We start from the raw sequence: 24521 nt of genomic DNA on the forward strand, positions 1-24521 counted from the left end.
AGTCTCTGTCTCTCTCATGTGTGCACACGTTGAGTGTGCATACACACATCATGTGTAAAACATGTACATATTTAAGTATGACACACCTACACACATATACATCACCGAACATCTTTGTGTCTGTTTATTGTAAGCTTTTTCCAGACTCCTATTCTGTTTCATCTCAGATCCTAGAACCAGCTGACATCCAGTAGCAACCAACACACCCAGGCTAAGTCAGGATTTGAAAGCAGGCCAGGAGGAAATGATAAGCAAAGCAACAAGAAGAAATGAACAAGTGATGCTATTCCCCACACCCCAACTTGCTGGTTTGGATCTGAATGGCTCAGGCACGGGGTCAGTGGTGTTTTCTCCCCATGCTCTGAGTGGCTGTAACATGGGGATAAACATAGCGCCCATTTCACAGGCTTGTTGGGAGAATTGAATGGGGCCGTATCCGTGTCGTGCTCCGCCCAGTGCCTGGCAGATGGAAAGCACTTGATGTTATTAGAAAGCTGGACGGACTGTGGCTTTCTAATAACATCACCCAGCCCCACCACCTCCTGCCTTATCCACCCTTGAGTTTCAAATAAGGCCTTCTGGGTGACACCTGAAGCCACTGTGGAGAGGTCTCATCATCTCATTTCCCTCCTGTGCTGTTCTGGGCTTTGTGTATGTGGCGCTGAAGGTAATTGCTCTTATTTTCCCCATGTGACAGATGAGGACTCTGAGGGTCAGAGAGGCTCAGAGCCATTTTCTGTGAGACTGACTTCAGAGTCTTTGGTTCTGACTTCTATACTCTCTTCCTCTCATTGTGTTGGAAGCATTTCTCCAGGTTGAGCTCACTTTTAAGGGTTGAGATCACCTTTAAAGGCTGCACAAAACCTCATCCAATGATATCATCTCTTTCCTTTTGCTAGTAAGTCCACAGAGAGATTGTCCGGTGAGCTTGGAGGTGTTCCTGCTACTGTCGTTTCTAATTCCTTGGCCTCTGTCGACTCCCTCATTACGCTCCATGGAGCAGAGTGTGCCTCTGGCCTCTTGCCTTGTCCCCAGAATCTGAGGTTAGCAGCCCTCCCTCTTCTGCAAGGTGTCTGTGAGAGACGATGCCTTTACTATAATTACCTATTGGTTATCACCTTCTCTGCTACAGTCAGATTCATGAAGGTGAGAACCATATCCATATATACACATATTTATTTATTTTTGAGATGGAGTCTCACTGTCACCCAGGCTGAAGTGCAATGGCGCGATCTCGGCTCACTGCAATCTCTGCCTCCTGGGTTCAAGAGAGTCTTGTGCCTCAGCCTCCCAAATAACTGGGATTACAGGCACCTGTCACCACACCCAGCTAATTTTTTTTTTTTTGTATTTTTAGTAGAAATGGGGTTTTGTCACATTGGCCAGGCTGGTCTTGAACTACTGATCTCAGGTGATCCTCCCACCTCGGCCTCCCAAAGTGCCGGGATTAGAGGTGTGAGCCACCACACCCAACCCATATTTTTGCGTTAATGTTATAAGCACTTGAAATGCTACCATGTGTCATCTCAAGTCTTTACTCTGTGCCAGGTCCTACTTCTGAGACACAGGGGCCCTCTGGAAAGGAGAACCTGAAGGAAGCCAGGCGCAAATGGCACATCCAATTCAGTGTCCACCCTGTATGCTCCGAGCCGGAAAACGCAGGTGATCAGAACTTCTTTAGGATCGACCAGCTGAACAGATTTCCCAGAACCAAGCATGGGCCCTGGCAAAGGGGAGGCATCAGAAAGTGTTTGCTGAATGAATGAATGAATGAATGAACAAGTGCACCGAGATTCATGGAGGCAATGCTCCCTGCTGGTTTTCATATCACAGAACTGATAGAAAATGATATTTGAATGGCCCACTGGGTATATGGAAAGGGCTTCTCATAACAGAGGAGCCCCCGCTGACGCCAGGAGCTGCACCCATCCCGGCCCTCCCTCCTGACCTACCTGTGTATTGGCCTTGGAAGGTGACCCTGTCTGGCCATCCAGCACTGCCCACCCCTCTCTTTCCATCCCGAGCTGCCTGTGGACTGTCCTTGGTGGTCTTGCTCTTCTCAGAGAACAGTGGTGGGGAGGGCAGCTCAGATTCTGAACCTGGGGTAGAAAAGGTGGGGCATCAGACGGGGCAAGGGGTGGGGGTCACACTTCTCAAGGAGTGGGTATACCATGAGTTTAGGCTCTGGGGTGGATGCCTGGGTTTTAATCCCCAATCTCCCCCTTAGGAGTAACAGCTGGCATTTCCAGAACCCTGCCCCCGTGCCAAGTACTAGTCTAGACGCTCTGTGTGTGCCGTGTTGGGCACCTTCACAGCAATCCCACGATGTGGACACTGTTATAACTACATGGTGAGCTGTCCCTTTAACTGCTCAGAGCAGGTAAAAAACTCGGCCAAGGACAAGTGGAGGGGAGCTTGGTTGATCCCGGCTACTGACTCCAGAGCCCTGATCCTTTAGCACATCCCCTGCGCTCACTGGGCCTCAGCGCCCTTATCTGTGAAATGTGGATAATATGACCATCTTGCAGTGGAGGTTAAGCAAGACGGCAGCTACAAAGCCCTTACAGACACCCTACACACAGTAGGTGTGCAGGACATTAGAAGGGCTCTGTGCTTCACAGCACTATAATATCCTAAAACCGATGCACAAAAACCCTTCTCCAAGTTTCCTTGAATACTGTTGCTGTGGTCCCTGACCACTGAGCCAACATGCTCAGACTGTGGCCTCTGGAAATCAGCCTTTGCAGGTGGTCACTTACTCAGGGACAGTCGGAGCACCTCCCGAGGCACTGAGGAAGACCTGGCTCGCTGCCTTCCTGGAGGGAGAATCTGCTCTTCACCTCTAGGCTCACCAGGCAATCTCTCTGTGGATTTACTAGCAAAAGGAAAGAGAGATGATGTCATTGGATGAGGTTTTGTGCGGCCTTTAAAGGTTATGTGTGAGAAGCTCAACCTGGAGAAATGCTCTAACACAATGGAAGGAAGAGAGTATAGAAGTCAAAGCCAGACTCTGAAGTCAGTTTCACAGAAAATGGCTCTGAGCCTCTCTGACCCTCAGTTTCCTCATCTGTCAAGTGGGGATAATAAGAGCAATTACCTCAGAGGGTTATAAAAAGATTAATGAGAAAATGTTCATAAAACCCTTTATCAACTGCCCTCCCATAGAAAGACTCAAAAGAAGCCAGCTGATTTTATGTCATTGTCATAAATGAACCAACACCAAATTAGTGGGTGAGAACGTAGGCATCCTGGCAATGTTCTAACTCTTTGGTTGGGTGGTGGGTCCAGGGATATTCACTGTATTATTCTTTATTATATTATTATTATTATTATTATTATTACTATTATTTTGAGACAGAGTCTCTCTCTGTTGCCCAGGCTGGAGTGCAGTGGCACAATCTCAGCTCACTGCAACCTCTGCCTCCCGGTTTCAAGCAATTCTCCTGCCTCAGCCTCCTGAGTAGCTGGGATTACAGGCGCACACCACCACGCCCAGCTAATTTTTGTGTTTTTCGTAGAGACAGGGTTTCACCATGTTGGTCAGGCTGATTTCGAACTCCTGAACTCGTGATCTGCCCGCCTCAGCCTCCCAAAGTGCTGGATTACAGGCGTGAGCCACTGCGCCCGGCATATTCTTTATTATTAACATAGAGGTTTATATATTCTTTTGTGCAGCAAATACTGCACAGTGAACAAATTCAACAGTGAATGAATGAATGAGTGAGAGAGGGATGTGGCAGTGCCTGAGTCCATATGTCTGGGGAGAGCCAGAGGCCAGCCAAGACTATCTTCTGTAGCTGCCACCAGGACAGAGGTGGGAGTTTTGAGGTCACCCACCTGCCACAATGGGAGCCCCAGGTGGCTGGGGAGTCTGCTGGCCGGCCGCGGGTCCGGGTGGGGCGGTCAAAGGCAGACACTGGGCGTGTCGGGCTGCCCTGGAGTGGCCGGTGCAGGCTGTCCTCCAGCCGCAGACGGAGCCGGGACACCTCTTCTTGCAGCTCACAGATGGCCTGGCTGGGGTTGGAGTGGAGACAGAAACAAAGAACAGAGGCATGAGGAACAGAGCTGCAGCCACCCGAGTATGCCAGGATGCGGCAGCCTTTGTCCCTTCACAGTGGGAACAGGGTCTATCTCTGCTGTCAAATGATTCTAGAACTTTCCTGTGCAACACTTTTCTTGCTACACAACTTGACACCTTTCTGAGTTCATGTCCCTGTGCATTCAGTGAACAAAACAGAACCTTTCTTTGAAGTTTTCCCTTCCTAACACATGGGGTCTGAGTAGCTGTTCAGAAACACCAGTGACAAATTCTCGAGGTGGAGATGAGGATGCAGCATAAAGAGGGCCCTAGCTACAGTTCTGCCATAAAATACCAACCTTCACTCTCTGTCCAGGCCCAGCTCCTCTTCCTGCCACCGTGCAAGCCCATCCCTCCAGACCTGGCAGAAGATGCTTGTCAACCATCTCCCCACACAGGCAGTGAGCTGCCAGCAGACAAGAAGGAAGCGGGCTTCCTGTCTTATAACCCCTGAGGCCCTGCACCTTGTAGGTGCTCAGGAAACAGTACTGCAGTGGATCTGGGCTCTGAGACGGAGCAGAATAAAGCGCTGTGAGTGGAGAGCGGACAGGGAGACACCTCGATGCTTCCTAGCACCACCTGAACCGGGAGGGCTGACTGAGAGCAGGCTGGAAGCTGTCTGCAAGGCTGTAGTAAATCCTGGTGAAACCCCCAACATGGTCCAACCTCCAGCCGCCAGCATTGAGGGAGTAAATCCTGTTTGCGTTTCTCTCCAATCAGTCCCTGCATCTTCAGGGTCTTGTTTTGTGGGCATTGCTGACACCGCAGCAGACAATCCCACCCAGATACCCCTCCCCACAAGACCCCCTCAACCACAGAGCAGCGTTAGAGCCGGGCTCAGCAAAGCCACCCTCCAGGCTGATGCAGGCTCCACATCTACTCCTTGGTCTGGCTTCTGGGGTGGGAATTCCCACTGGGGCCGTTCTTGCCTGGTGGCCCCTGGACTCCTGGGTGAGTGTCCCCTGGTGCTGCCTCCAGCAGACATGAGCGCTCACACGAGTGTGTCAGAAGGAGTGGAGGCCTCTTCCTGGCTGTGCCCCAGCGCTGAATGTGTGTGTCTGAGGGCAGCGGGTTCCCTTGGTAATCCCCAGGGAGACGCTTGCTGGTGTTTCTGAGGCAAAGCCACGAGGGCAAGGGTGGGCGGTGGCTACTGGAGAGTGACATCTCCCCGCCCCCAGTTAACTCCTGCAAGGGAGAGCTCTGGCTCCCAGTCAGAAGGCACTAAAAAAAAGACTTACCAGGCCGGGGGTGTGAGTCAGCCACTTGGGTATCTCAGTCTCTCTGACGTAACTCTTTAGTTTCTTACTGAGTGCCAGCTGGCACTTAACATTCATCTTTCTCCGCAAACTTACTCCCCTGTTTCTGCACATGGCATCAGCATCTACCTGACTGGCCAGACAGAAATCTGAGTCACTCTAGACCTAGACCCTCTCCTTCCCTGAACATCCCTGAAGTTAATCAGCTACCAAGTCTCATGGGCCCAACCTCCAAAATACCTCTTCCCAAATGAATCCCTTCTTCCCCTCTGCAGGGGCCCTCCCCGAGAACCCAGTCCCCATCATCTCTCTCCTGGATGCGGCAGCCTTCTCAGCAGTCTCTTGGCCTCCGTTCTCACCCTGCTGGTGGCCAGAGAACTCTAAAACATAAACCTGCCTATGCTACGTCCCTGCTTAAAATCCCCTTCCCTGTCCTCTCAGCCTTTGTGCACTCACGGAATATGCAGTGAACGTCTCCCCTCACCCATGGACTTCAGGCCCTGTAGCATCTCCCATAGGTCTCTCCTCTCTACCCCTCTCTTCCTTAACTGCTCAACACCCCACCCCCTCACACTAGAGGATCTGGCTGACCGTTTAGCTCCTCCAAGGTGATGGGCACTCTCTCACCTCTAGGCCTTTGCACATGCCATTCCCTATGCTGAAGATACTCTTCTACCTCTCTTCCTTCTGATGTCTGCTGAGATACCACTTCCTCCAGGAAGCCCTCCCTGAAGCCTCTAACTGGACTAGATGCTCCTTCACTGTGCTCCCACAGTCCTTTAGTCCTCTGCCATCACTGTACTTATCACAATGGAGGGCGCCACTGCCTGTTTCTTTGTCTGTTCATCCTACAAGATGGTAAGCCTTATGAGGCCTAGGATAGAGTCTTGTCCACTATTGTATTCCCAAGGGCTGGCATACCCTATACAAACAAGCCTCTAATTCCTCTACTGATGTCAGGGGAGCAGGCAGGGGTAGACTTACTAAATTCAGACAAGGAAGCCAAACGCCAGCAGCTGGACACAACTTGGCACGTAGGCAACATGACAGCCTCATGCCTGTTCGAGCCAAAGAAGCCTTGGCTGGGCCACCACTGAGCAGTCTCCCCAGCGCATCCCGGGACAGACACCCGCTCCAGCAAGGGCATGTGAGTGATCATTGGCCAAAAGCAACTAAGAGGAGGTGTGAGAGAACTGACCAAGAGATTTTACCATTTCTGTTCAACCAAGGAAGTGGAACTTTCTTAGTAGAAAAAATGCACACGAACCAAAAAAAGAAAAGAAAAACTCAGAAGGCAGTAGCTTCTTGGTCCATACAATCAATGGGCAAATTGCAGAAAAGATAGCCCTGGAAAGGACAGGCTTGTCTTGGAAAGGAGATGATGGAGAGAGAGGGGAGAAGTGTCAGCACCAGAAAGGTGAATCTTTAGGTCATATTCCACTGGCTGGAGAAGTGTCCTCGATGTCTAGATCAATGAGGTCCCACAGAAACGCTGGGAGCTGGGAGGCAGGACATCTGGGTCCGTCTGCTCCTATCACCACCATCTGTGTGAGCTGGGCAGGTCTCCACCTCCACCCGCTAACACGTCACATCATGTTCCCGTCTGTATGATGAGCTCGAATCCCCAGGATCCAAGTGTCTAACTTACTCTCGCCCTGCCCTGGTGAGCAGGAAGTTGGGGATGGTCTCTGTTGGTCCACGGGGTAAAGGGGCAGCGGCAGGGGCGGGGGCTGGGGGTGGGCTGATTGTCTTGCTGGGAAGGAGCTGTTCAGAAATCCGTTTGTGCCCCTCAAACTCTGAGCCAGGAACCGCTAGGGAGGCAGAGAGAGAACCCAAAGTGAGTTTAAGCAGAGAGAACTTCCAAGCTCACACTTGTGCAGGTGGAATGATGGGGGAAGTGAAGAGACGGTGCCTAGTTCAAGGTCAAAAGGAAGCTCCTGATGAGGCCAATGACCCACACTGGCCTCCAAACCAGAAGATCTAGATTTTGCTGGGAGTGTGGGGTGCTGAGCTGGGCCTGCCCCGCTGTTTCTAACCAGAACCCCTCCTCCCACCCACCATGACACCATCTGAGTCTTCAGGAACTTCCCCTGCAAAGAATTAATCACTTCTTCACTTGGGTCCCCCAAGACTTGATCACCTTCTCACCATGTTGTTGTGGGGCTGGCTTCAGAGCCTCCTCTGAAATTATAGTCACCTCTTTCCATGTATGCATGTTTCTGGGGAGAGCATTAATAACTTTTAACGAATCTCCCAAAGGGATGGGTGACCAAATGTTAAAAACCACTAATCCGGCCCCTGCATTAAAAGCAATGAACTGGACAGACATGGTGGCTCACGCCTGTAATCCCAGCACTCTGGGAGGCTGAGACGGGAGGATTGCTTGAGCCAAGTTTGAGTCTAGCCTAGGTAATATAGAAAGACCCCATCTTTGCAAAAAAAAAAAAAAAAAATTATATATATAAAAAAATTAGCTGGATGTGGAGGTATGCCCCTTTGGTCCCAGCTACTTGGGAGGCTGAAGCAGGAGGATTGCTTGGGCCAGGGAGGCCAAGGCTGCAGTCAGCCATAATGGCGACACTGCACTGCAGCCTGGGTGACAGAGCAAGACCCTGTCTCAAAAACAATAAAGAAATAAATAAAAAATAAAAGCAATGAAACCCTTGGAATACTACTCAGCAATATATAAAGGAGCTAACTATTAATACACAGAATAATCTAGATAAATCTCCAGAGAATTATGCTGAGTGAAAAGCCAATCCCAAAAGGTTACATCGTATATGATTCTATTTATGGAACATTCTGAAATGATAAAATTATAGAAATGGAGAACAGATTAGTGCTTACCAGGGGTTAAGGACAGGCTGGGGGCAGGGGTTAAGGACAGGCTGGGGGCAGGGGTTAAGGACAGGCTGGGGGCAGGGGTTAAGGACAGGCTGGGGGCAGGGGTTAAGGACAGGCTGGGGGCAGGAGGGAAGTGGGTGTACCTATGAAAGTGTAGCATGAGGCTCCTTGTGGTGATGGAATGTTCCGTATCTTGACTGCATGAATGTCAACATCTGGCTGTGACATTGTACTACAGTTTTGCAAGATAGTCTCACTGGGGGAAACTGAGTAAAGGCACATGGGATCTCTGTGTATTATTTCTTATAACTGCATGTGAATCTACAATTATCTCCAAATAAAAAGTTTAATTAAAGGCCGGGTGTGGTGGCTCACACCTATTATCCCAGCACTTTGGGAGGCTGAGGCGGGCGGATCACTTGAGGTCAGGAGTTTGAGACTAGCCTAGCCAACATGGTGAAACCCCATTTCTACTAAAAATACAAAAATTAGCTGGATGCAGTGGTGCACACCTGTAGTCCCAGCTACTCAGGAGGCTGAGGCTGGAGAATCACTTGAACCTGAGTGGTGGAGGTTGCAGTGAGCTGAGATTGCACCACTACATACCAGCCTGGGGGACAGAGTGAGACTCTATCTCAAAAAAAAAAAGTTTAATTAAAAATGTTTTTAAAATAATGAACTGGCTGGGCGTGGTGGCTCATGCCAGTAATCCCAGCACTTTGGGAGGCTGAGGCGGGCGGGTCACAAGGTCAGGAGTTCAAGACCAGCCTGACCAACATGGTGAAACCCCATCTCCACTAAAAATACAAAAATTAGCCAGGCGTGGTGGCGTGTGCCTATAATCTCAGCTTCTCAAGAGGCTGAGGCAGGAGAATCTCTTGAACCTGGGAGGTGGATGTTGCAGTGAGCAGAGAGTGCACCATTGCACTCCAGCCTGGACAACAGAGCGAGACTCCGTCTCAAAAAAGAAAAAAGATGAACCTTTTAGGCACAGCTAATCTGAGGTGTCAGAAGTCAGAACAGTGGTTATGTTTGGAGAGCAGGTAGTGACTGAAGGGGAATTCAGTGGGGTTCTGGGGTTCAGATCATACTGAGTTTCTTGGTCTCTGTTCACCTTGTAAAAACTCATCAATTTAAGTTCTTTTTGGTGTTTTTTAATTTCAATAAATAATTCATGTGTATTTCTAAAGGTCAAAAACTGAATCACATATAGATTTCATAGACATGGAAAGTGTTTATAATACAATTTAGTGAAAAAAGGAGGTTGCCAAATATTCACATATAAAATGATCTCATTTTTTGTTTTTTTTGTGTGTGTTTTTTGAGATGGAGTTTTGCTCTTTTGCCCAGGCTGAAGTGAAGTGGCGCAATCTCAGCTCACTGCAATCTCCACCCCCGGGTTCAAGCCATTCTCCTGCCTCAGCCTCCTGAGTAGCTGGGATTATAGGTGCCCACCACCACATCTGGCTAATTTTTGTATTTTTAGTGGAGATGGGGTTTTGCCATGTTGGCCAGGCTGGTCTTGAGCTTCTGACCTCAGGTGATCCACCCGCCTCAGCCTCCCAAAGTGTTAGGATTACAGGCGTGAGCCACTGTGCCCGGCCTCACTCCTGTTTTATTTATTTCTTTTTTTCCTTTTATTATTATTATTATTATTATTATTATTATTATACTTTAGGTTTTATGGTACATGTGCGCAATGTGCAGGTAAGTTACATATGTATACATGTACCATGCTGGTGCGCTGCACCCACTAACTCGTCATCTAGCATTAGGTATATCTCCCAATGCTATCCCTCCCCCCTCCCCCCACCCCACAACAGTCCCCGAAGTGTGATGTTCCCCTTCCTGTGTCCATATGTTCTCATTGTTCAATTCCCACCTATGAGTGAGAATATGCGGTGTTTGGTTTTTTGTTCTTGCGATAGTTTACTGAGAATGATGATTTCCAATTTCATCCTCACTTCTGTTTTAAGTATAGTCATGCATCACTTAATATTGGGTACAAGTTCACAGAAACACATTGTTATTCTGTTTCACCACGTCACAAACATCATAGATTACCCACACCTACTACATATGTGAGGCAGATGGAATAGCCCATTACCTCTAGGCTACAAACCTCTACAACATTGCCTGCTGAATACTGTAGGTAACTGTAACACAATGGTAAGTATTTGTGTATCTAAACTTAGAAAAGAGACCATAAAAATACGGTATAAAAGATTTAAAAAATGGTACACCTCACAGGACTGGAAGTTGCTCTGGGTGAGTCAGTGAGTGAGTGGTGAGTGAATGTGAAGGACTAGGACATTACTGTACACTGCTGTAGACTTTATAAACACCATACACTTAGGCTAAATTTACAACATTTATAAAAAAGTTTTTCTTCAATAATTAATCAAGTTTAACTTACAGTAACATTTTTACTTTATAAGCTTTTAAATGGTTTTTAACCTTTTGACTCTTTCATAATAACATTTAACTTAAAAATAAATTGTAGAGTACAAAAATACTTTCTTTGATATCCTTATAAGCTTTTTTCTATTTTTAACTTTTTTTTTAAAAACTTTAAAAACTTTTCTGTTAGAAACTAAGACACACACACACACACAGACACACACAGACACACACAGACACACACACACAGACATACACAGACACCCACACACAGACACACACGCAGACACACACACACGCAGACACACATGCAGACACACACACACACACACACACAGAGACACAGACACACAGACACACACACACACACACACAGACACACACACACACATTAGCCTAGGCCTGCACAGGGTCAGGGTCATCAATATCCCTGTCTTCTACCTCCACATCTTGTTCTTCCGGGGCAATAATAGCACTGTCATCTGTGATAACAACGCCTTCTTCTGGAATAACTCCCGAAGGACTACCTGAGGCTATTTAATAGTTAACATTTTTAAAATAAGTAGAAGAAATACACTCTAAAATAATGATTAAAAGTATAGTAAATACATAATCCAGTAACAGAGTCATTAGTTATCAAGTATTATGTACTGTACATAATTGTAGGTGCTATACTGTACCTTTTTTTTTTTTTTTTGAGACAGAGTCTTGCTCTGTCACCCAGGCTGGTGTGCAGTGGTGCGATCTCAGCTCACTGAAACCTCTGCCTCCACCTCTCAGGTTCAAGCGATTCTCATGCCTCAGCCTCCTGAGTAGCTGGGATTACAGTCGTAAGCCACCACGCCTGGCTAACTTTTGTATTTTTAATAGAGACGGGATTTTGTCATGTTGGCCACAGGTGATCCTGGCCTTAAGTGATCCTCCCACCTTGGCCTCCCAAAGTGCTGAGATTACAGGCATAAGCCGCCACCAAGCCAGGCCTGTACTGTACTTTTTTTTTTTTTTTTTGAGACAGAGTCTCGCTCTGTTGCCCAGGCTAGAGTGCAATGGCGCGATTGCAGCTCACTGCAACCTCCACCTCTCAGGTTCAAGCAATTCTCCTGCCTCAGCCTCCCGAGCAGCTGGGATTATAGGCACCTGCCACCACGCCTGGCTAATTTTTTGTATTTTTAGTAGAGACGGGGTTTCACCATGTTGGCCAGGCTGGTCTCGAACTCCTGACCTCAGGTGATCTGCCTGCCTCGGCCTCCCAAAGTGCTGGGATTACAGGCAGGAGCTGCCGCACCCGGCTGGTACTGTACTTTCATGTGACCGGCAGCGCAGTAGGTTTGTTTCCACCAGCATCACCACAAACATGTGAGTGAAGTGTTGTCCTGCAATGACTGCAACATCACTACCAAAGGAATTTTCAGCTCCATGAAAATCTTATGGGACCACTGCCGTGCATGCTGTCTGTCGTTGAGCAAAATGTTGCTATGCAGTGCATGACAGTATGTGTAAACAAACACACATTTACATCGGCACAGAGAACAGCTCACGGGTTCTACACCAAAACGTTAGCACTGATGGTTTCCAGAGTATTTTTTTTCTTTTGTTCCCTTTTGTCCACCTTATCTGTAATTTCAAATTTTAGTACAATGAACCTGGCTAATACGTCATATCCTAAAGGGTTCTGCAAGTTTTTCTGTTTGATTTTTCAATCCATGCAGTTCTGGCCAAGCCAGACTCCTGCACTCACCCATCTCAGCTGCCAACGTCCGCTCCAGGCTGAAGTTGGGTGCCCTCTGCCGGAGAGGCCCACTGGGGCTGGAGAGATGCCTCTGTGCTCGGCTCCGGGGTATGCTGGGCTCTATGGCTCTTCTGGGGATCAGAGAACCCCTGGCCTTGGGGTAGGAAGCTCCATCCCTGGGCACAGATGCAGCAAAGGGCTGGGCTAATGTTCCTGCTGTGCTGGGGGACCGTGGAGGAAGGGACACACAGGGGTCACACAGAGTGAGACACTCAGGTGGCAGCATCTGAGCCCCTCCACATGCTAACCCAATAAGCTCCCATCCTTTGCAACTTTGCCTCTCGGGTGGTACAATATTTCCAAGGACACACACACACATTAGATGCCCACTTCTTTATAAACTGTACACTGGCCAACCCAATATGCAAAATAATAAAGCTCAGTTTATGTGTAGAATACATAAAGAGAAATAGGATTTCTAATCCTTCCTTTGCATGCACCCTTGGGTTGCCATGTGGGCCTCCTGAAGGGCCTGCACCCAGCTTTGGAGGCTCCATCCCTCCACTCTTCACCCCGTCCCCTCCGCCTTCTCCCTTCCGTTTGGGTTCCATGTAGCCACCCTGAGTGCCCTTTGTCCTTGTCTTCCGTTCACCTCACAGTGCCCTCCCTGTAGTTTTTATTCATTCACCCATTCATTTGCTCAACAAAAATGAATTTCCCAGTCTGTCGCAAATTAGCTATGTGAGGCTGGACTAGTCACTCCCCTCTCTGAAGCTGTTTCCTCTGTCCATAACATGGGAACAAGAAATCATGGTTAGGGGATGAAATGAGGCCCTGTGAATGGACAGACCATCCTCTCTTATTCTGGGCCATCACAGGCACTGTGATTCCCAGGCTGTCCCAGGAATGTGGCACTGACGGGACAACGGCGGGATCCCAGGATACCTGATGTGGGAGAGCCGGTGCTCTGGAGTCTGAGTGAGGGGTGAAACTCTGCTTGTTTCTGAGCCCACAAAGCCACTGTCTGTCTCCGGGGACGCCATCCAGGTCTCCTGAAAGAGGCAGTATCCCTTTATGTCTGAGGAATGTGTCCAAGGCACACTGGGAAGCCCTTCCCAAATCCTGGCCTGGCCTCACCTCCCAGAGGCTCACACCCCAGGGATGCTGGACCAGCTCTCAACAGCCAGGCCCAGGAGTGAGGGCTCTCAGGCTCTCAGGCCTCAGCACAAGAATCTGGCTACCAGCAGGGACTCTGCACCCCAGGAGGACCCTCAGCAAGTGCTGCCTCCCTGAGGGGTGGCAGCCAGAGCCCTTGGGAGAGACAAGGCCATGGACAAGGACTAGCAAGGGGAGAGGGAGAAAGCCTTATTTCCAGTGTCTCCTGGCTTAGGCCTGGAATACTATGGTCTTACCTGACAGTGGAAATGCTCAGGCCCAAGGCATTGGAAAAATGAGACCATCAAATATGTACAGGTCCTACCCGCTGGGTTTAACACATGGCACAAACAACACAAACAGAGCAACACAGGCGCCTGCCCTCGCTGAGTTCATGTCTAGTGCAGAGAATCCTGCTACAGAAGCATGTGTGTGTGTGTGTGTGTGTGTGTTTGTGCATAAGTGCACATGCATGCATATATATGCATTATTCTATGACAGTCACATTTCCATAGTGGCCTGTGACTTTGCAGCAGCAATGTCTGCTCTAAAGAGCATAGAACTAGCCTCTCCAGCTGTGATGGGCAGGCTCAGAGAAGTATAAGCAATGGGTTGCAAGCTCTCAGAGGACAAGCAAGAGCTCTGGAAGAGGGACAGGTTTGTGGGGTGGCACTGGGCATAAGTCCTGCATGTCAGGTGGGATTGTGGCTGGCAGGGACAGGAGCAGCAAGTATTCCAAGAAGGAGTAGCACAAGGAAAGACCCAGAAGCAGAAAGTTGAGAAGACCCAGGAATGACCCTGAGGTTCTGGGCCCATTCCCCCATGTGTCTAGATCAATGAGGTCCCACAGAAACGCTGGGAGCTAGGAGGCAGGACACCTGGGTCCGTCTGCTCCCACCACCACCATCTGTGTGAGCTGGGCAGGTCTCCATCTCCACCCGCTAACACATCGCATCACGCTCCCGTCTGTATGATGAGCTCGAATCCCCAGGATCCAAGTGTCTAACTTACTTTCCCCATGTGGAGACTTACCTCCAGGTGGGGCCCACTGCCTTGGTGCAAAGGCTTCTGTGGAAGGCGCTCAGAGATGCCGCTTCCCTCCAGGCTGGTCATACTACTTTGGTGGGATGCTGCGGACTTGGTGCCTGGAGGGTGGGGTGGCATGCCAGGGCCTGGAGGGGCTGCCTCAGCCTTGCCCAGGCCTGACATGTGCCCGTCTCTAGCCAGGGATGCCTGGAAACCTGGTGGCTTCACAGATACCATCTTCTCCGTGGCCTCCCTGGCATGGGAAGAAAAGACCATCCTTGAGCTCTGCCGGGCAGCCCTGACGCAGGGGTTGGCCTGTCCTAGGAGCCAAGCAGCCCAGGGCACAAGCTCTGGAGTCAGACATCCCTGGCTGCCCATCCTGGATCTGCCACCTTCTAGCTGTGTGACCTAGGGCAAGGCACTTCCCCTCTCTCAACCTCACTTTTCTCAACTGTAAAATGTGGATGCCAACAAAACCCACCCAACACCAAAGAGGAAATGTTAAAGCAGCATTTCCCAGACTTAAGGAGTTTGCATACCACCTTCCCTATTTCAGGCATTTCCATAAACTTCCATCTACTCCAAAGATTTTAGATCACTATTCAAAACAGAAGATCGGTGTGTCACATGACAAACAGAAACTAACTTTGAGGATAAATATGAGAAACCTGAATATTATCATATACTAGATAGATCCATTTGCCTGCTAAATGCTCTAGGCCTTGTGTGCTCTTACACTGTCTCTCTCTCTTTTTCCACAGAAGTTCAAGAGAGGCATTAAAGACACTACAGCTCTCAGCAAACTATCACAAGGACAAAAAACCAAATACCGCATGTTCTCACTCACAGGTGGGAATTGAACAATGAGAACACATGGACACAGGAAGGGGAACATCACACACCGGGGCCTGTTGTGGGGTGGGGGGAGGCGGGAGGGATAGCATTAGGAGATATACCTAATATTAAATGACGAGTTAATGGGTGCAGCACACCAACATGGCACATGTATATATATGTAACAAACCTGCATGTTGTGCACGTGTACCCTAGAACTTAAAGCACAAAAAAAGAAAAAGAAAAAAGACACCACAGCACTAACTGAGACTTTCTCCTTGGCATCATTAGAAGGTCAGAGACAGAAAAAGAGAATGATATTCTTTTTTCTTTTTTTTTTTGAGACAGGGTCTCACACTGTCACCCAGGCTGGAGTGCAGTGGCCCAATCTCAGCTCACTGCAATCTCCGCCTCCTGGGCTCAAGAGATCCACCTGCTTCAGCCTCCCAGATAGCTAGGGCTATAGGCATGTACCACCATGCCTGGCTAATTTTTGTATTTTTTGTTGAGATGGGGCTTTGCCATTTTGCTCAGGCTAGTCTTGAACTCCTGGGCTGAAGTGATCCACCTGCCTTGGCCTCCCTCAATGCTGGGATTACAGGCATGAGCCACTGTGCCCAGCTGAGAATAATGTTCTTTAATACTGCATGTGTCCTACTGAAAATCATGTCCCACACTACCCAAAATCATTTCAAGGGCTATCAGCGGTATACATTCCTCACTTGAAGAGGCAGGACAGGTAAGCAACGTCTAAACTGTGAAGCGCTATTTTATTCACTCTGACAGTGATCACCCCTGTGGTTTTAGGGTGGAAGCAAACATTCTGCAGGAAAGGCTCAGTGACTTACTCCAGGGGAGCCCCATGACTTTTCTCAGCCTGCACCGGGCACTGCCTTGGGAGGACTCTGGTGGCCTCTGCTTTCCCTGGAGTTGCATCCACCCCATCAACTTCCAGGGAGTCACCTCCCCCCTCTTCCTCCTCCTCCTCCTCCTCTCCTTCTTCCTCCTCCTCCATTCTCACGGCTTCTGGGAGAGACTTCACACTGAGATACCTGCAGAAGAACACACAGAGGGGCATGACCTCTGCCCACTGGGGGACAGCCAAGATCCAGATGCTGGCCAGACACCCTGGTCAGGTCCAGGTGGCACTCACCGCTCCATGAGGCCATGGTAAACTTGCTCCATCTGTAGCTCCTTGTGCCTGAGTCGGGCCAGGGGGTCCTGTGGCCTGTCCTCCACCTCACTGTTGCCAGAGCTCACCTCCACATTTACGTGCAATGGGCAGGGGCCAGTGCTGGCGGTGGCAGTGGTGGTAGCAGGCTGGGGTCAGAAAGATGGAGAGACAGAGATTCAGCAGATACTTAAACACCACTTTTAAGCACTTAACCTCCTGCCAGGCTTGAGCTGAGGACTGAGGGGTAAGAAGCACATTAGACTCACTAAGCCCACCACCCTTTTATGGATGTGTAAACTATGGAGACTGGGCTGTGCTGTGTGGTCTTCGATACTGGCTGCCATGAATTGAGCACCTACTGTGTGCCAGGCACCATACAGATATCATGTCACAACAACCCCACCAGTACCTACGATTATTACAACCCATTTTACAGACAGGTAACTCATGCTCAAATGATTTGCCCAAAGTCAACAGAAACAAGGAGCAGAGTTGAGATTTGAACCTAGATTTCCTGCCAGAGTTAACTCTCCTGACCCCCATCCATTCCAGTATGGCCCCCCCAGCCCCCTGTAATACCTTCACTGCAGGAGCCTGAGGGCCCCTCAAGATACTGTACTCAGGTTTTCTCCCCATTCATGTGTGTAGTGGCACCTGGTAGAGTTTTCCTACCCTCTAGGCCAGAGCACAGCATAAGATTTGCCCCAAACCATGGGGCCAGCATGACCTCAGCTGTCAGGGATGTCCTACCTGTGTCCCACCCTACCCAGCATGCCAGGCCCTCTTTCCTGCTCCCATCCTCAACAGACAAGTCTTTGCAGCACAGGCAACAGGATTTGGGAGGCATAGAGACCCCACCACTGTCATTTGTGTGAATGCACTACACTCAATTTGCTGGCCTGCAAAACGGAGATAGTGATTGTCTCTCAAGGGGTCGTGGTGTGGGTCAGACAGCCTTCTACAAAGCCCCTTTCCTATAGGGCTCTTGTCTAGGTTTCACCTCATTATCTGTGCAGTACTACAAGCTAGAAACCTGGAGCCATCCATGTCTCCCTTCCCTCTCACGGCCACTCCAAGTCCACTCAAACATACCTTCCCAACCTCTCTCAGGTCCACACATGCCTCTCCATTTGCCCTGCCACCTCCCCAGCTTCAGCCTGGCCTACCCACAAGTCATCTTATGTCATCCCCTGCCAGAAAATCCAGCAAAGTTTAAGGCCATGCTCTCTATGTCACCCACAAGCCCCTACATCATGGGGCCCCTGCCTGCCTCTCCAGCCACATCTCAGACTATTTTTCCCTTCTCTTCCCATACTCTAGCCACAGGGCCTTTGCACAAGCTGTTTTCCCTGCTGGGTGGGTTTTCTCTTTCTGTCTCTAGTAATTCCTACTTAGTCTCAGGTCTCATTTAAACATGACTTCTTCAGGGAAAGTTTCTCTGACCTCCCCCTCAAACTCAGTCATGTTACTCCTGCTACTCTCACAGAACCCCATAATTCTCCTTCAGTGCACTGATCAAAATTATAACTAAAGCACTGTAACCAGTTCAACTCTACAGAAAACTCTGTGAAGGGAGAGGCCTTAGCCGCCACCTCCCATCCCACTGAATCCCTACCATGTGTCATGGGTCCTGGCACATGGTGCACACTTCATAAATATGTAATATGTACTGAAGAAATGAATTAACGAAGAAATGACTGCATGAGGGAACAGCCCAATATGGTTGAGCCAAGAGTTACCTCAGGGCAGGAGGTCCTGATGGCTGGCATGGGGGCTTGTCTGGAAGGAGCAGACAGGTGCGTTGGCTGATGGAGGCAGGGCAGGGCTGGGGTGCTGTCCAGAGGTGAGTCTGACCCGGGCGGCTCAGGCTCTTGCTGGGTCTGGTCTATGTGTTCCTTCAGCTCTTCCAGGCAACTTCCCAGACGGTATATCTCTGCCTCCAGCTCCCTGGAATGCAGAAACATCAGCGCCAGGAGCCCAAGATGGCAGCCACATCAGGCAGGTCCAGGAACAAAGTGTCAGAGCAGAGACTCCAGGGGATGCTCCCTTAGGGTCTATTTAATATCAGCCTTTAGATGATGGTGAGAACTCAAAATAAGCAAGATGAAAGAAGGTTCCACTGGGAATCAGGAGGTCTCAGCCCAAGTCCCCTCTGCCATCCATGGGCTGTGGGACCTTAGAGAAATCCCACCCCCATGTAGCCTCAGTTTCCCCATCATCTAATAAGGGTTTCAAGGCATTTTCTCAGCACATGGGTCCAAAGGGACTCAAATCTCAGCTTTTGATCGTGCCACCATTTGGATATGTATACTAATTAGGATAAGATTTCTCTTTATTCCCCTGTGTACAAATTATAGGGACAAAGTGCCTCCCTCCTGGAGACTGAGGGACCCCAGGGGCCCATCCCATCTGTCCTTCCAGGGCTTCCACCCCAGCATGTACCTGCCAGGATCAAATCTTCCAGGCGTCCCCTTGGAGTCGGCAAGTGGCTGGGCGGGGTGTTGCTCCCGGCAGGCCTTCAGGTACTCCTCCTCTAGGGCCATGTGGGCAGCCTTCAGCCGCTGGAAGCCCTGAAACCAGACCAGGCCAGGAAGACTTGAGTGCTCAGCCCCCGCAGGGCCTGTCCCTGCAGACACAGTGGATGAGACAGCTTGCGGGAGGCCATGGGATACACCTGGGCCCCTGGGTTCATGCAAGATACAGGCTGAGGCTGAGATCTCTGGAGGCTGCCTGCCCTGGAGAGCTGCCATGGTCAAGCTCTCTGCCATCAGGCTGGCACAACAGAGACACAACTTAGAGCCTTGGCACCAGCCCTTCCTGCATAGACTTACAAGGACCCCAATGTACCACAAACTGTCATAGCTGTCACAGTGTCAAATATACTCTCACTATATCTCCATAAGGACCCTTTACTTGAGAGACTCTGGATCTTCATTCTTGATTTGCAAAACTGTGGGCTTCAGAAAATTAGCCACTCTTTCCCCAAATCCTTATAGACTATCGACACCGATAATGTTATCATCACCATCACATTATTGAGAATGTTTACTGAGCATTGAGGCTCTGGGCTAAAGCACTTTGCATTTATTTAATCTTCAATATAATCATAATGAGAGGGGGGATTTATCATTTTCATTTAAAAAGGATGAAAGTGAGATACAGGGAGGTCATTTAAGTTGGTGAAGGTCATGGAGTGAGTGAGTTGTAGAGACAGGATGTGGGCCCAGGCCCTCTGGCCCCAGAGCTCATGGTCCTAGCAATTCTGCTAGGCTCCCATAGCAGGATCACAGGTAATACATGGCTAAAGCTGCAGGAATTGGGGTTGGTCTATCACTGTCTTACTACCATCCGCATCCCACTCAACTCTGAGGACAGACCGAGGCCAAGGACAACCTAAAACCCATTCCCTGGTCACATCTAATCTTCCAACAGCTCTCATCTTCCCACAGCTCTCATCTTCCCTGTATATGGGGGGATTAGAACAGAGAGCAAAAAAATGAATGGTTTTAGTTTACAAGGTCCTGGGTCATCCACTGGATGATATTACATGATACACATCCTGTATTCTGTGATTGGAAAGTGTACACAACATCTATATAACCACACAGGAAAATACTCCAGCCATAACATTTTTTTAGAAACTAGGTGTGTTGCATTTGCCTCTCCAGACCTTCTCTCAGCTCCTCTCCCACCCCGCTCTGTGCTTTGAGCATCAGGGCTGTCTACCCGCTAGCTTCTGGTTGGGTCTGTCTAGTGGGAGGGACCTATCAGAGATCACTGGGCGGGAAGAAAGACTTAAGAGTGGGCACAGCTCCCGGCTAATGCTACTACCTGGGGATTCCGCAGTCTTTGTTGGGTCCCCTGATGCTGCCCACACCTTTGCCGACAGTTCTTTCCTTTGACGCCTACACTCCCAGACTTGAGAGCCCCACATGTTCCTTACGGGGACCCTGGCTGATGCAGCAGGAATCTAAATTGTATTTATGACCACAGTTATCTAAAACTCCAAATTCCAAAGGAAATATACCAATAAGGATTCTATAAAGGGTCTCCCCTCCAGCCCCCACTTTTTTTAACGGGGTTTCCAAACTTTTGGCAACTATTTTGTAATTTTTTTTTAGAGGTGATAAAAAAGAAAAGGCCTTTTTCTGCTTGCTGAGAGGCAGGATAATTTGTGGAAAGTAGTGCAGGGCAGTGATTATGACCCTGGATTTGAAAGAGAGACAGACCTGGCTCCAGGCTCTGCTACCTACTAGCTGTGGGGCCTTTGAGTCACCCCTCTGAGCTTCAGTTCCATCCTGGTTAAATGAGGGTAATAACTGTAACTGCTTCACTGGGTTTTGATGATGACCAAATAAAATAACATACTCTAGGGTTTACCACAGTCCCTGGCACACAACTATCCTTGCTTAATAACTGGTAACTATTGTGAAATAATGATTGGTATCATGGGAAGCTACTCAGGAGCTGTTTGCTCTAAAAGAGACCCTGTGTCTGGGATTCTCTTTTCTGTCTTGCAGCAGAAGGCTTCAGAGACACAGCCATGGGAGACAGTGGTTGTCTGGCAGTTCCACGGGTGCCTCCTGAATTGGGCAGTACCTTGAGTTGGTCCTGGGGCATGAGACGTCCCGCCTGTATCAGTCTTTCAAAGGACACCACCTGGACATTGGGAGGGGAAGGAAATATGCTCCATTAATCCAGTCCTGTAGACTCCCACATCCAGCCACATCTACGCTTTGGTAAGAGGAGCTGGGTCCGTCCTCTGGATGTGGGGTTTCCGCCAAGCATGGAGAGGTGGGTGCTGGGAACAGCTTCTACCACCAGCCCCAGGCATGGCAGCCTTGAAAAAAATCAAAGTGGAACCTGCAGGAATTTACTGACAACAAAGCAAGTCACTCATGTGCATCAAGACTAATGAGTCAGGATATTTACTGCAGCATGAACAGTAGGGAGGGGACAAGAAATTGCCTAAATGCCTGTCGGTGGAATAGCATTCAGCCATCAACAAGAGGAAGGCACATGTGTATGTTCTGAGCTATTAATGCCTCCAAGTCCTATTTTTCAGTGTCAAAGCAAGGTACAGGGCAATGTTTACGGTATGCTACCATCTGTATAAAATATGTGGAGAATAAAAAGGAAAACAATAAATACATTGCTTATATATGATATACTATCTCTAGAGGAATTCAAGAAACTAAAATATGAATTGCTTCTGGGAAGGAGAACGGGGTGGCTGGAAGACAGGAATGAGAAGTAGATTTTTCTACTACATGTCCTTTGCATCCTTTGAAATTTGAACAATGTGAATTTGTTGCCTACCCAAAAATAAATATTCAAATTTAGGACTTCAATAAGTCAAGGTACAGTAGCTTATGCAACCATTTCTATAAATGCAAGTGTGTGCATTGAACGTTTTTGCATGGGTTGGAGAAAAGATTTATTTTTTGCTGAATACGCCCTCTGTACTGTGCAAAGGTCCTTATCATGGGCGTCTATTACCTGCTCAAAAAAAGTTTAATTACAAAAGAAGGCAAGGGATGATGTGAGGTTCGGTTTTAAGAAAGCTCTAGGTCAGTGAGAAATATAATATGGAAATGTATATCATATAATCATATATAATTTTATAATATATAAAATAGAAATATAGTGTGAGCTACACATTTAATTTATAATTTTCTCATAGCCACATTGAGAATGTGAAAAGAAACAGGTAAAATTAATTTTTATATTTTGTTTAACCCCAAATATCATTTCAACATGTAATCAATACTAAAAATTAGGGAGATACTTTATATTTCTAAGTCTCTGAAATCTGGTATGTGTTTTATACTCACAGCACGTCTCAATTCAGAGCAGCCCATGTCAAGTACTCAACAGCCACATGTGGCCAGCAGCTTCTGAACTGGACTGTGCAGCACTAGACATGAGGGGTCAGCTAAGGCCCCCAGCTCCTGCTCAGTGTGATGATTTCACATTGCTTTATTTTGTGGACAACACATAGGATGAAGAAGAAATGTGTCTCCGGCTACAGAACCAAGAATGGTGGTGGCAAAAGGAAACAAAGCCTGTAATCCCAGCACTTTGGGAGGATCACCTGAGGTCAGGAGCTGGAGACCAGCTTGGCCAACATGGTGAAACCCCGTCTCTACTAAAAATACAAAAATTAGCCGGGCATGGTGGCGCGTGCCTGTAATCTCAGCTTCTAGGGAGGCTTGAGGCAGGAGAATCGCTTGAACCCGGTAAGCGGAGGTTGCAGTGAGCCAAGATTGCACCACTGCACTCCAGCCTGGGCAACAGAGCGAGACTCTGTCTCAGGAAAAAAAAAAAAAAAAAAAGAAGAAGAAGAGAAATGAAGTACTTGTATGTGCTACTCCAACAAGGATTAACTTTGAAAACATCATGGTAAGTGACAGATGTCAGACACAGGACAAATATTGCATGAATCTATTGCTATGAGACATCCACAATAGGCAAGCCTATAAAGACAGGAAGCAGAAGAGCAGCTGACGGAGGCTGTGGGAAGAGGGGATGGGGAGTGACTGCCTAATACAGATGAGGTTTCTTAGTGCGTGATGAAAATGTTCTAAAACTGACTGTGGTGACAGTGGCAGAACTGTGAATATACTAAAAACCACTGAAGCAAGCATACACTTTAAATGAGTCAACCGCGTGATATGTGAATTATATTTCAGTAAAGCAAGGGAAAGAAGGAGAGATGGGAGGGGAGGAAAGAGGAGGAGAGGGGAAGAGAGAAGAGAAGAGGAGAGGAGAAGGGAGAGGAGAGGAGGGAAGGAAAGGGAAGAATTAAATGGTGGTGCTTCTCTGAAAGAATTTATTTTATGGGCATGGTGGTGCATGTAACTATTGCATTTCTCTTTTTGCATTGGCAACTAGGAAGCTCAAAGCTAAATGTGTGACTCTAATGTGCTCAGGGTCCAACAGAACATTTTATTTACTCACTCCACATATTTTATTTTTTTCTACGCTTACTTCCTCTCTGCCCCAGTTTTCTCACTTCTGTTTTCAGAATGTGGCTAAAACATATGTATTTTCATAAGGCACTTTAAACCACTTCTGGAATAAAGCCAATGTACAGTTATAAACAGACCTGCAAACAATTCACGGTTACTTGGACTGTTTGATGAAGATACAAAGACCCTTGAGAAGTAACTAGGAATTTATTTATTTAATAAAATGAACTAAGAAAGTGAGGCAACTTATCCTGAAGAGGAAAAGGTAGAGTGGAGATTCTGTTACCCTTCCAGAATCCTGAAAGAGCTCAGAGTTTCCTGGGAGCCAGCCTAGAGACACTTCCAAGCACAAGTGGAGGGATTTTGATGAGATGCATTGCCAAAAAGTGGGGTGAGACCTAGCACTGGTGACAAGGAGGAGGCTGGAGCTGTGTGGCCTCTAAAACCAGGGAGGGGCTCATGTTTTGGGGATGGCTGAGTTAACTCAGTGCAGAGGCAGGGGAATGACAAGTGAGACTCCCAGAGCGCCTCTCACCCAAGCAGGCAGAGGTTCTGTGTTCTCCAGGTGAGTTAAGTCTCTTGGGGGCAAAGCTGGGAGTCCACTCACCTTGGCCAGGAACTGGCTGGCCTGAGAAGCCAGTGCCTGGGTCTGCTCTGCTGAGGACTGGTCCTCGGAGATGTCCCGGTTCTCCGGAAGCCACCCCAGGGTGGGCACACTGGTAAGCGAGGAGGGGCTCAAGTCTCCTCGAGCTGATGGCCACCCTGGAATACACAATTGCTGAAAGCTGGGGCCAAGAATAGTCCTTCCAGGAGCTGAAGGACTGAGGCTGAACGTCAAAGCCACCACCTCCGTCCTCAAGTTATAGCTCAGTCACCATGTGCTATCTTCTCATCAGCCCCAGGAAGTGGGCTGGGTAGAGCATTGTCCCCCATTTACAAGGGAGAACAAGGTCCAGATCTGCTCCAGGCCACACGGCTGGCTGGAGCAGAGCTACGCTAGGCCTCTGGGTTCCCAGTCAACAGCGTGGGCTCTCACACAGGGAGACGTGAGTTC

General features: G+C 48.6%; 1 protein-coding gene across 9 annotated transcripts in view; it reads right to left on the reverse strand.

The window, feature by feature from the left end:
* The window catches only part of AKNA (AT-hook transcription factor), a 62931-nt gene that overhangs the window by 7752 nt on the left and 30658 nt on the right, over nt 1-24521 (reverse strand). For all 9 annotated transcript variants that reach the window (XM_054520509.2, XM_054520510.2, XM_024252071.3 and 6 more), the window contains 13 exons: nt 24075-24229; nt 21096-21155; nt 18939-19066; nt 18236-18443; nt 16476-16642; nt 16171-16374; nt 14495-14741; nt 13253-13359; nt 12317-12528; nt 6983-7145; nt 3838-4014; nt 2760-2875; nt 1953-2099 (listed from right to left, as the gene is read on the reverse strand). In XM_054520509.2, coding sequence (XP_054376484.2) covers nt 1953-2099; nt 2760-2875; nt 3838-4014; nt 6983-7145; nt 12317-12528; nt 13253-13359; nt 14495-14741; nt 16171-16374; nt 16476-16642; nt 18236-18443; nt 18939-19066; nt 21096-21155; nt 24075-24229 — 2091 coding nt within the window. The remainder of the gene's footprint in view (nt 1-1952; nt 2100-2759; nt 2876-3837; nt 4015-6982; nt 7146-12316; nt 12529-13252; nt 13360-14494; nt 14742-16170; nt 16375-16475; nt 16643-18235; nt 18444-18938; nt 19067-21095; nt 21156-24074; nt 24230-24521) is intronic.

Source organism: Pongo abelii, chromosome 13 (assembly GCF_028885655.2).
Source record: "Pongo abelii isolate AG06213 chromosome 13, NHGRI_mPonAbe1-v2.0_pri, whole genome shotgun sequence".
Taxonomy (NCBI): Eukaryota; Metazoa; Chordata; class Mammalia; order Primates; family Hominidae; genus Pongo; species Pongo abelii.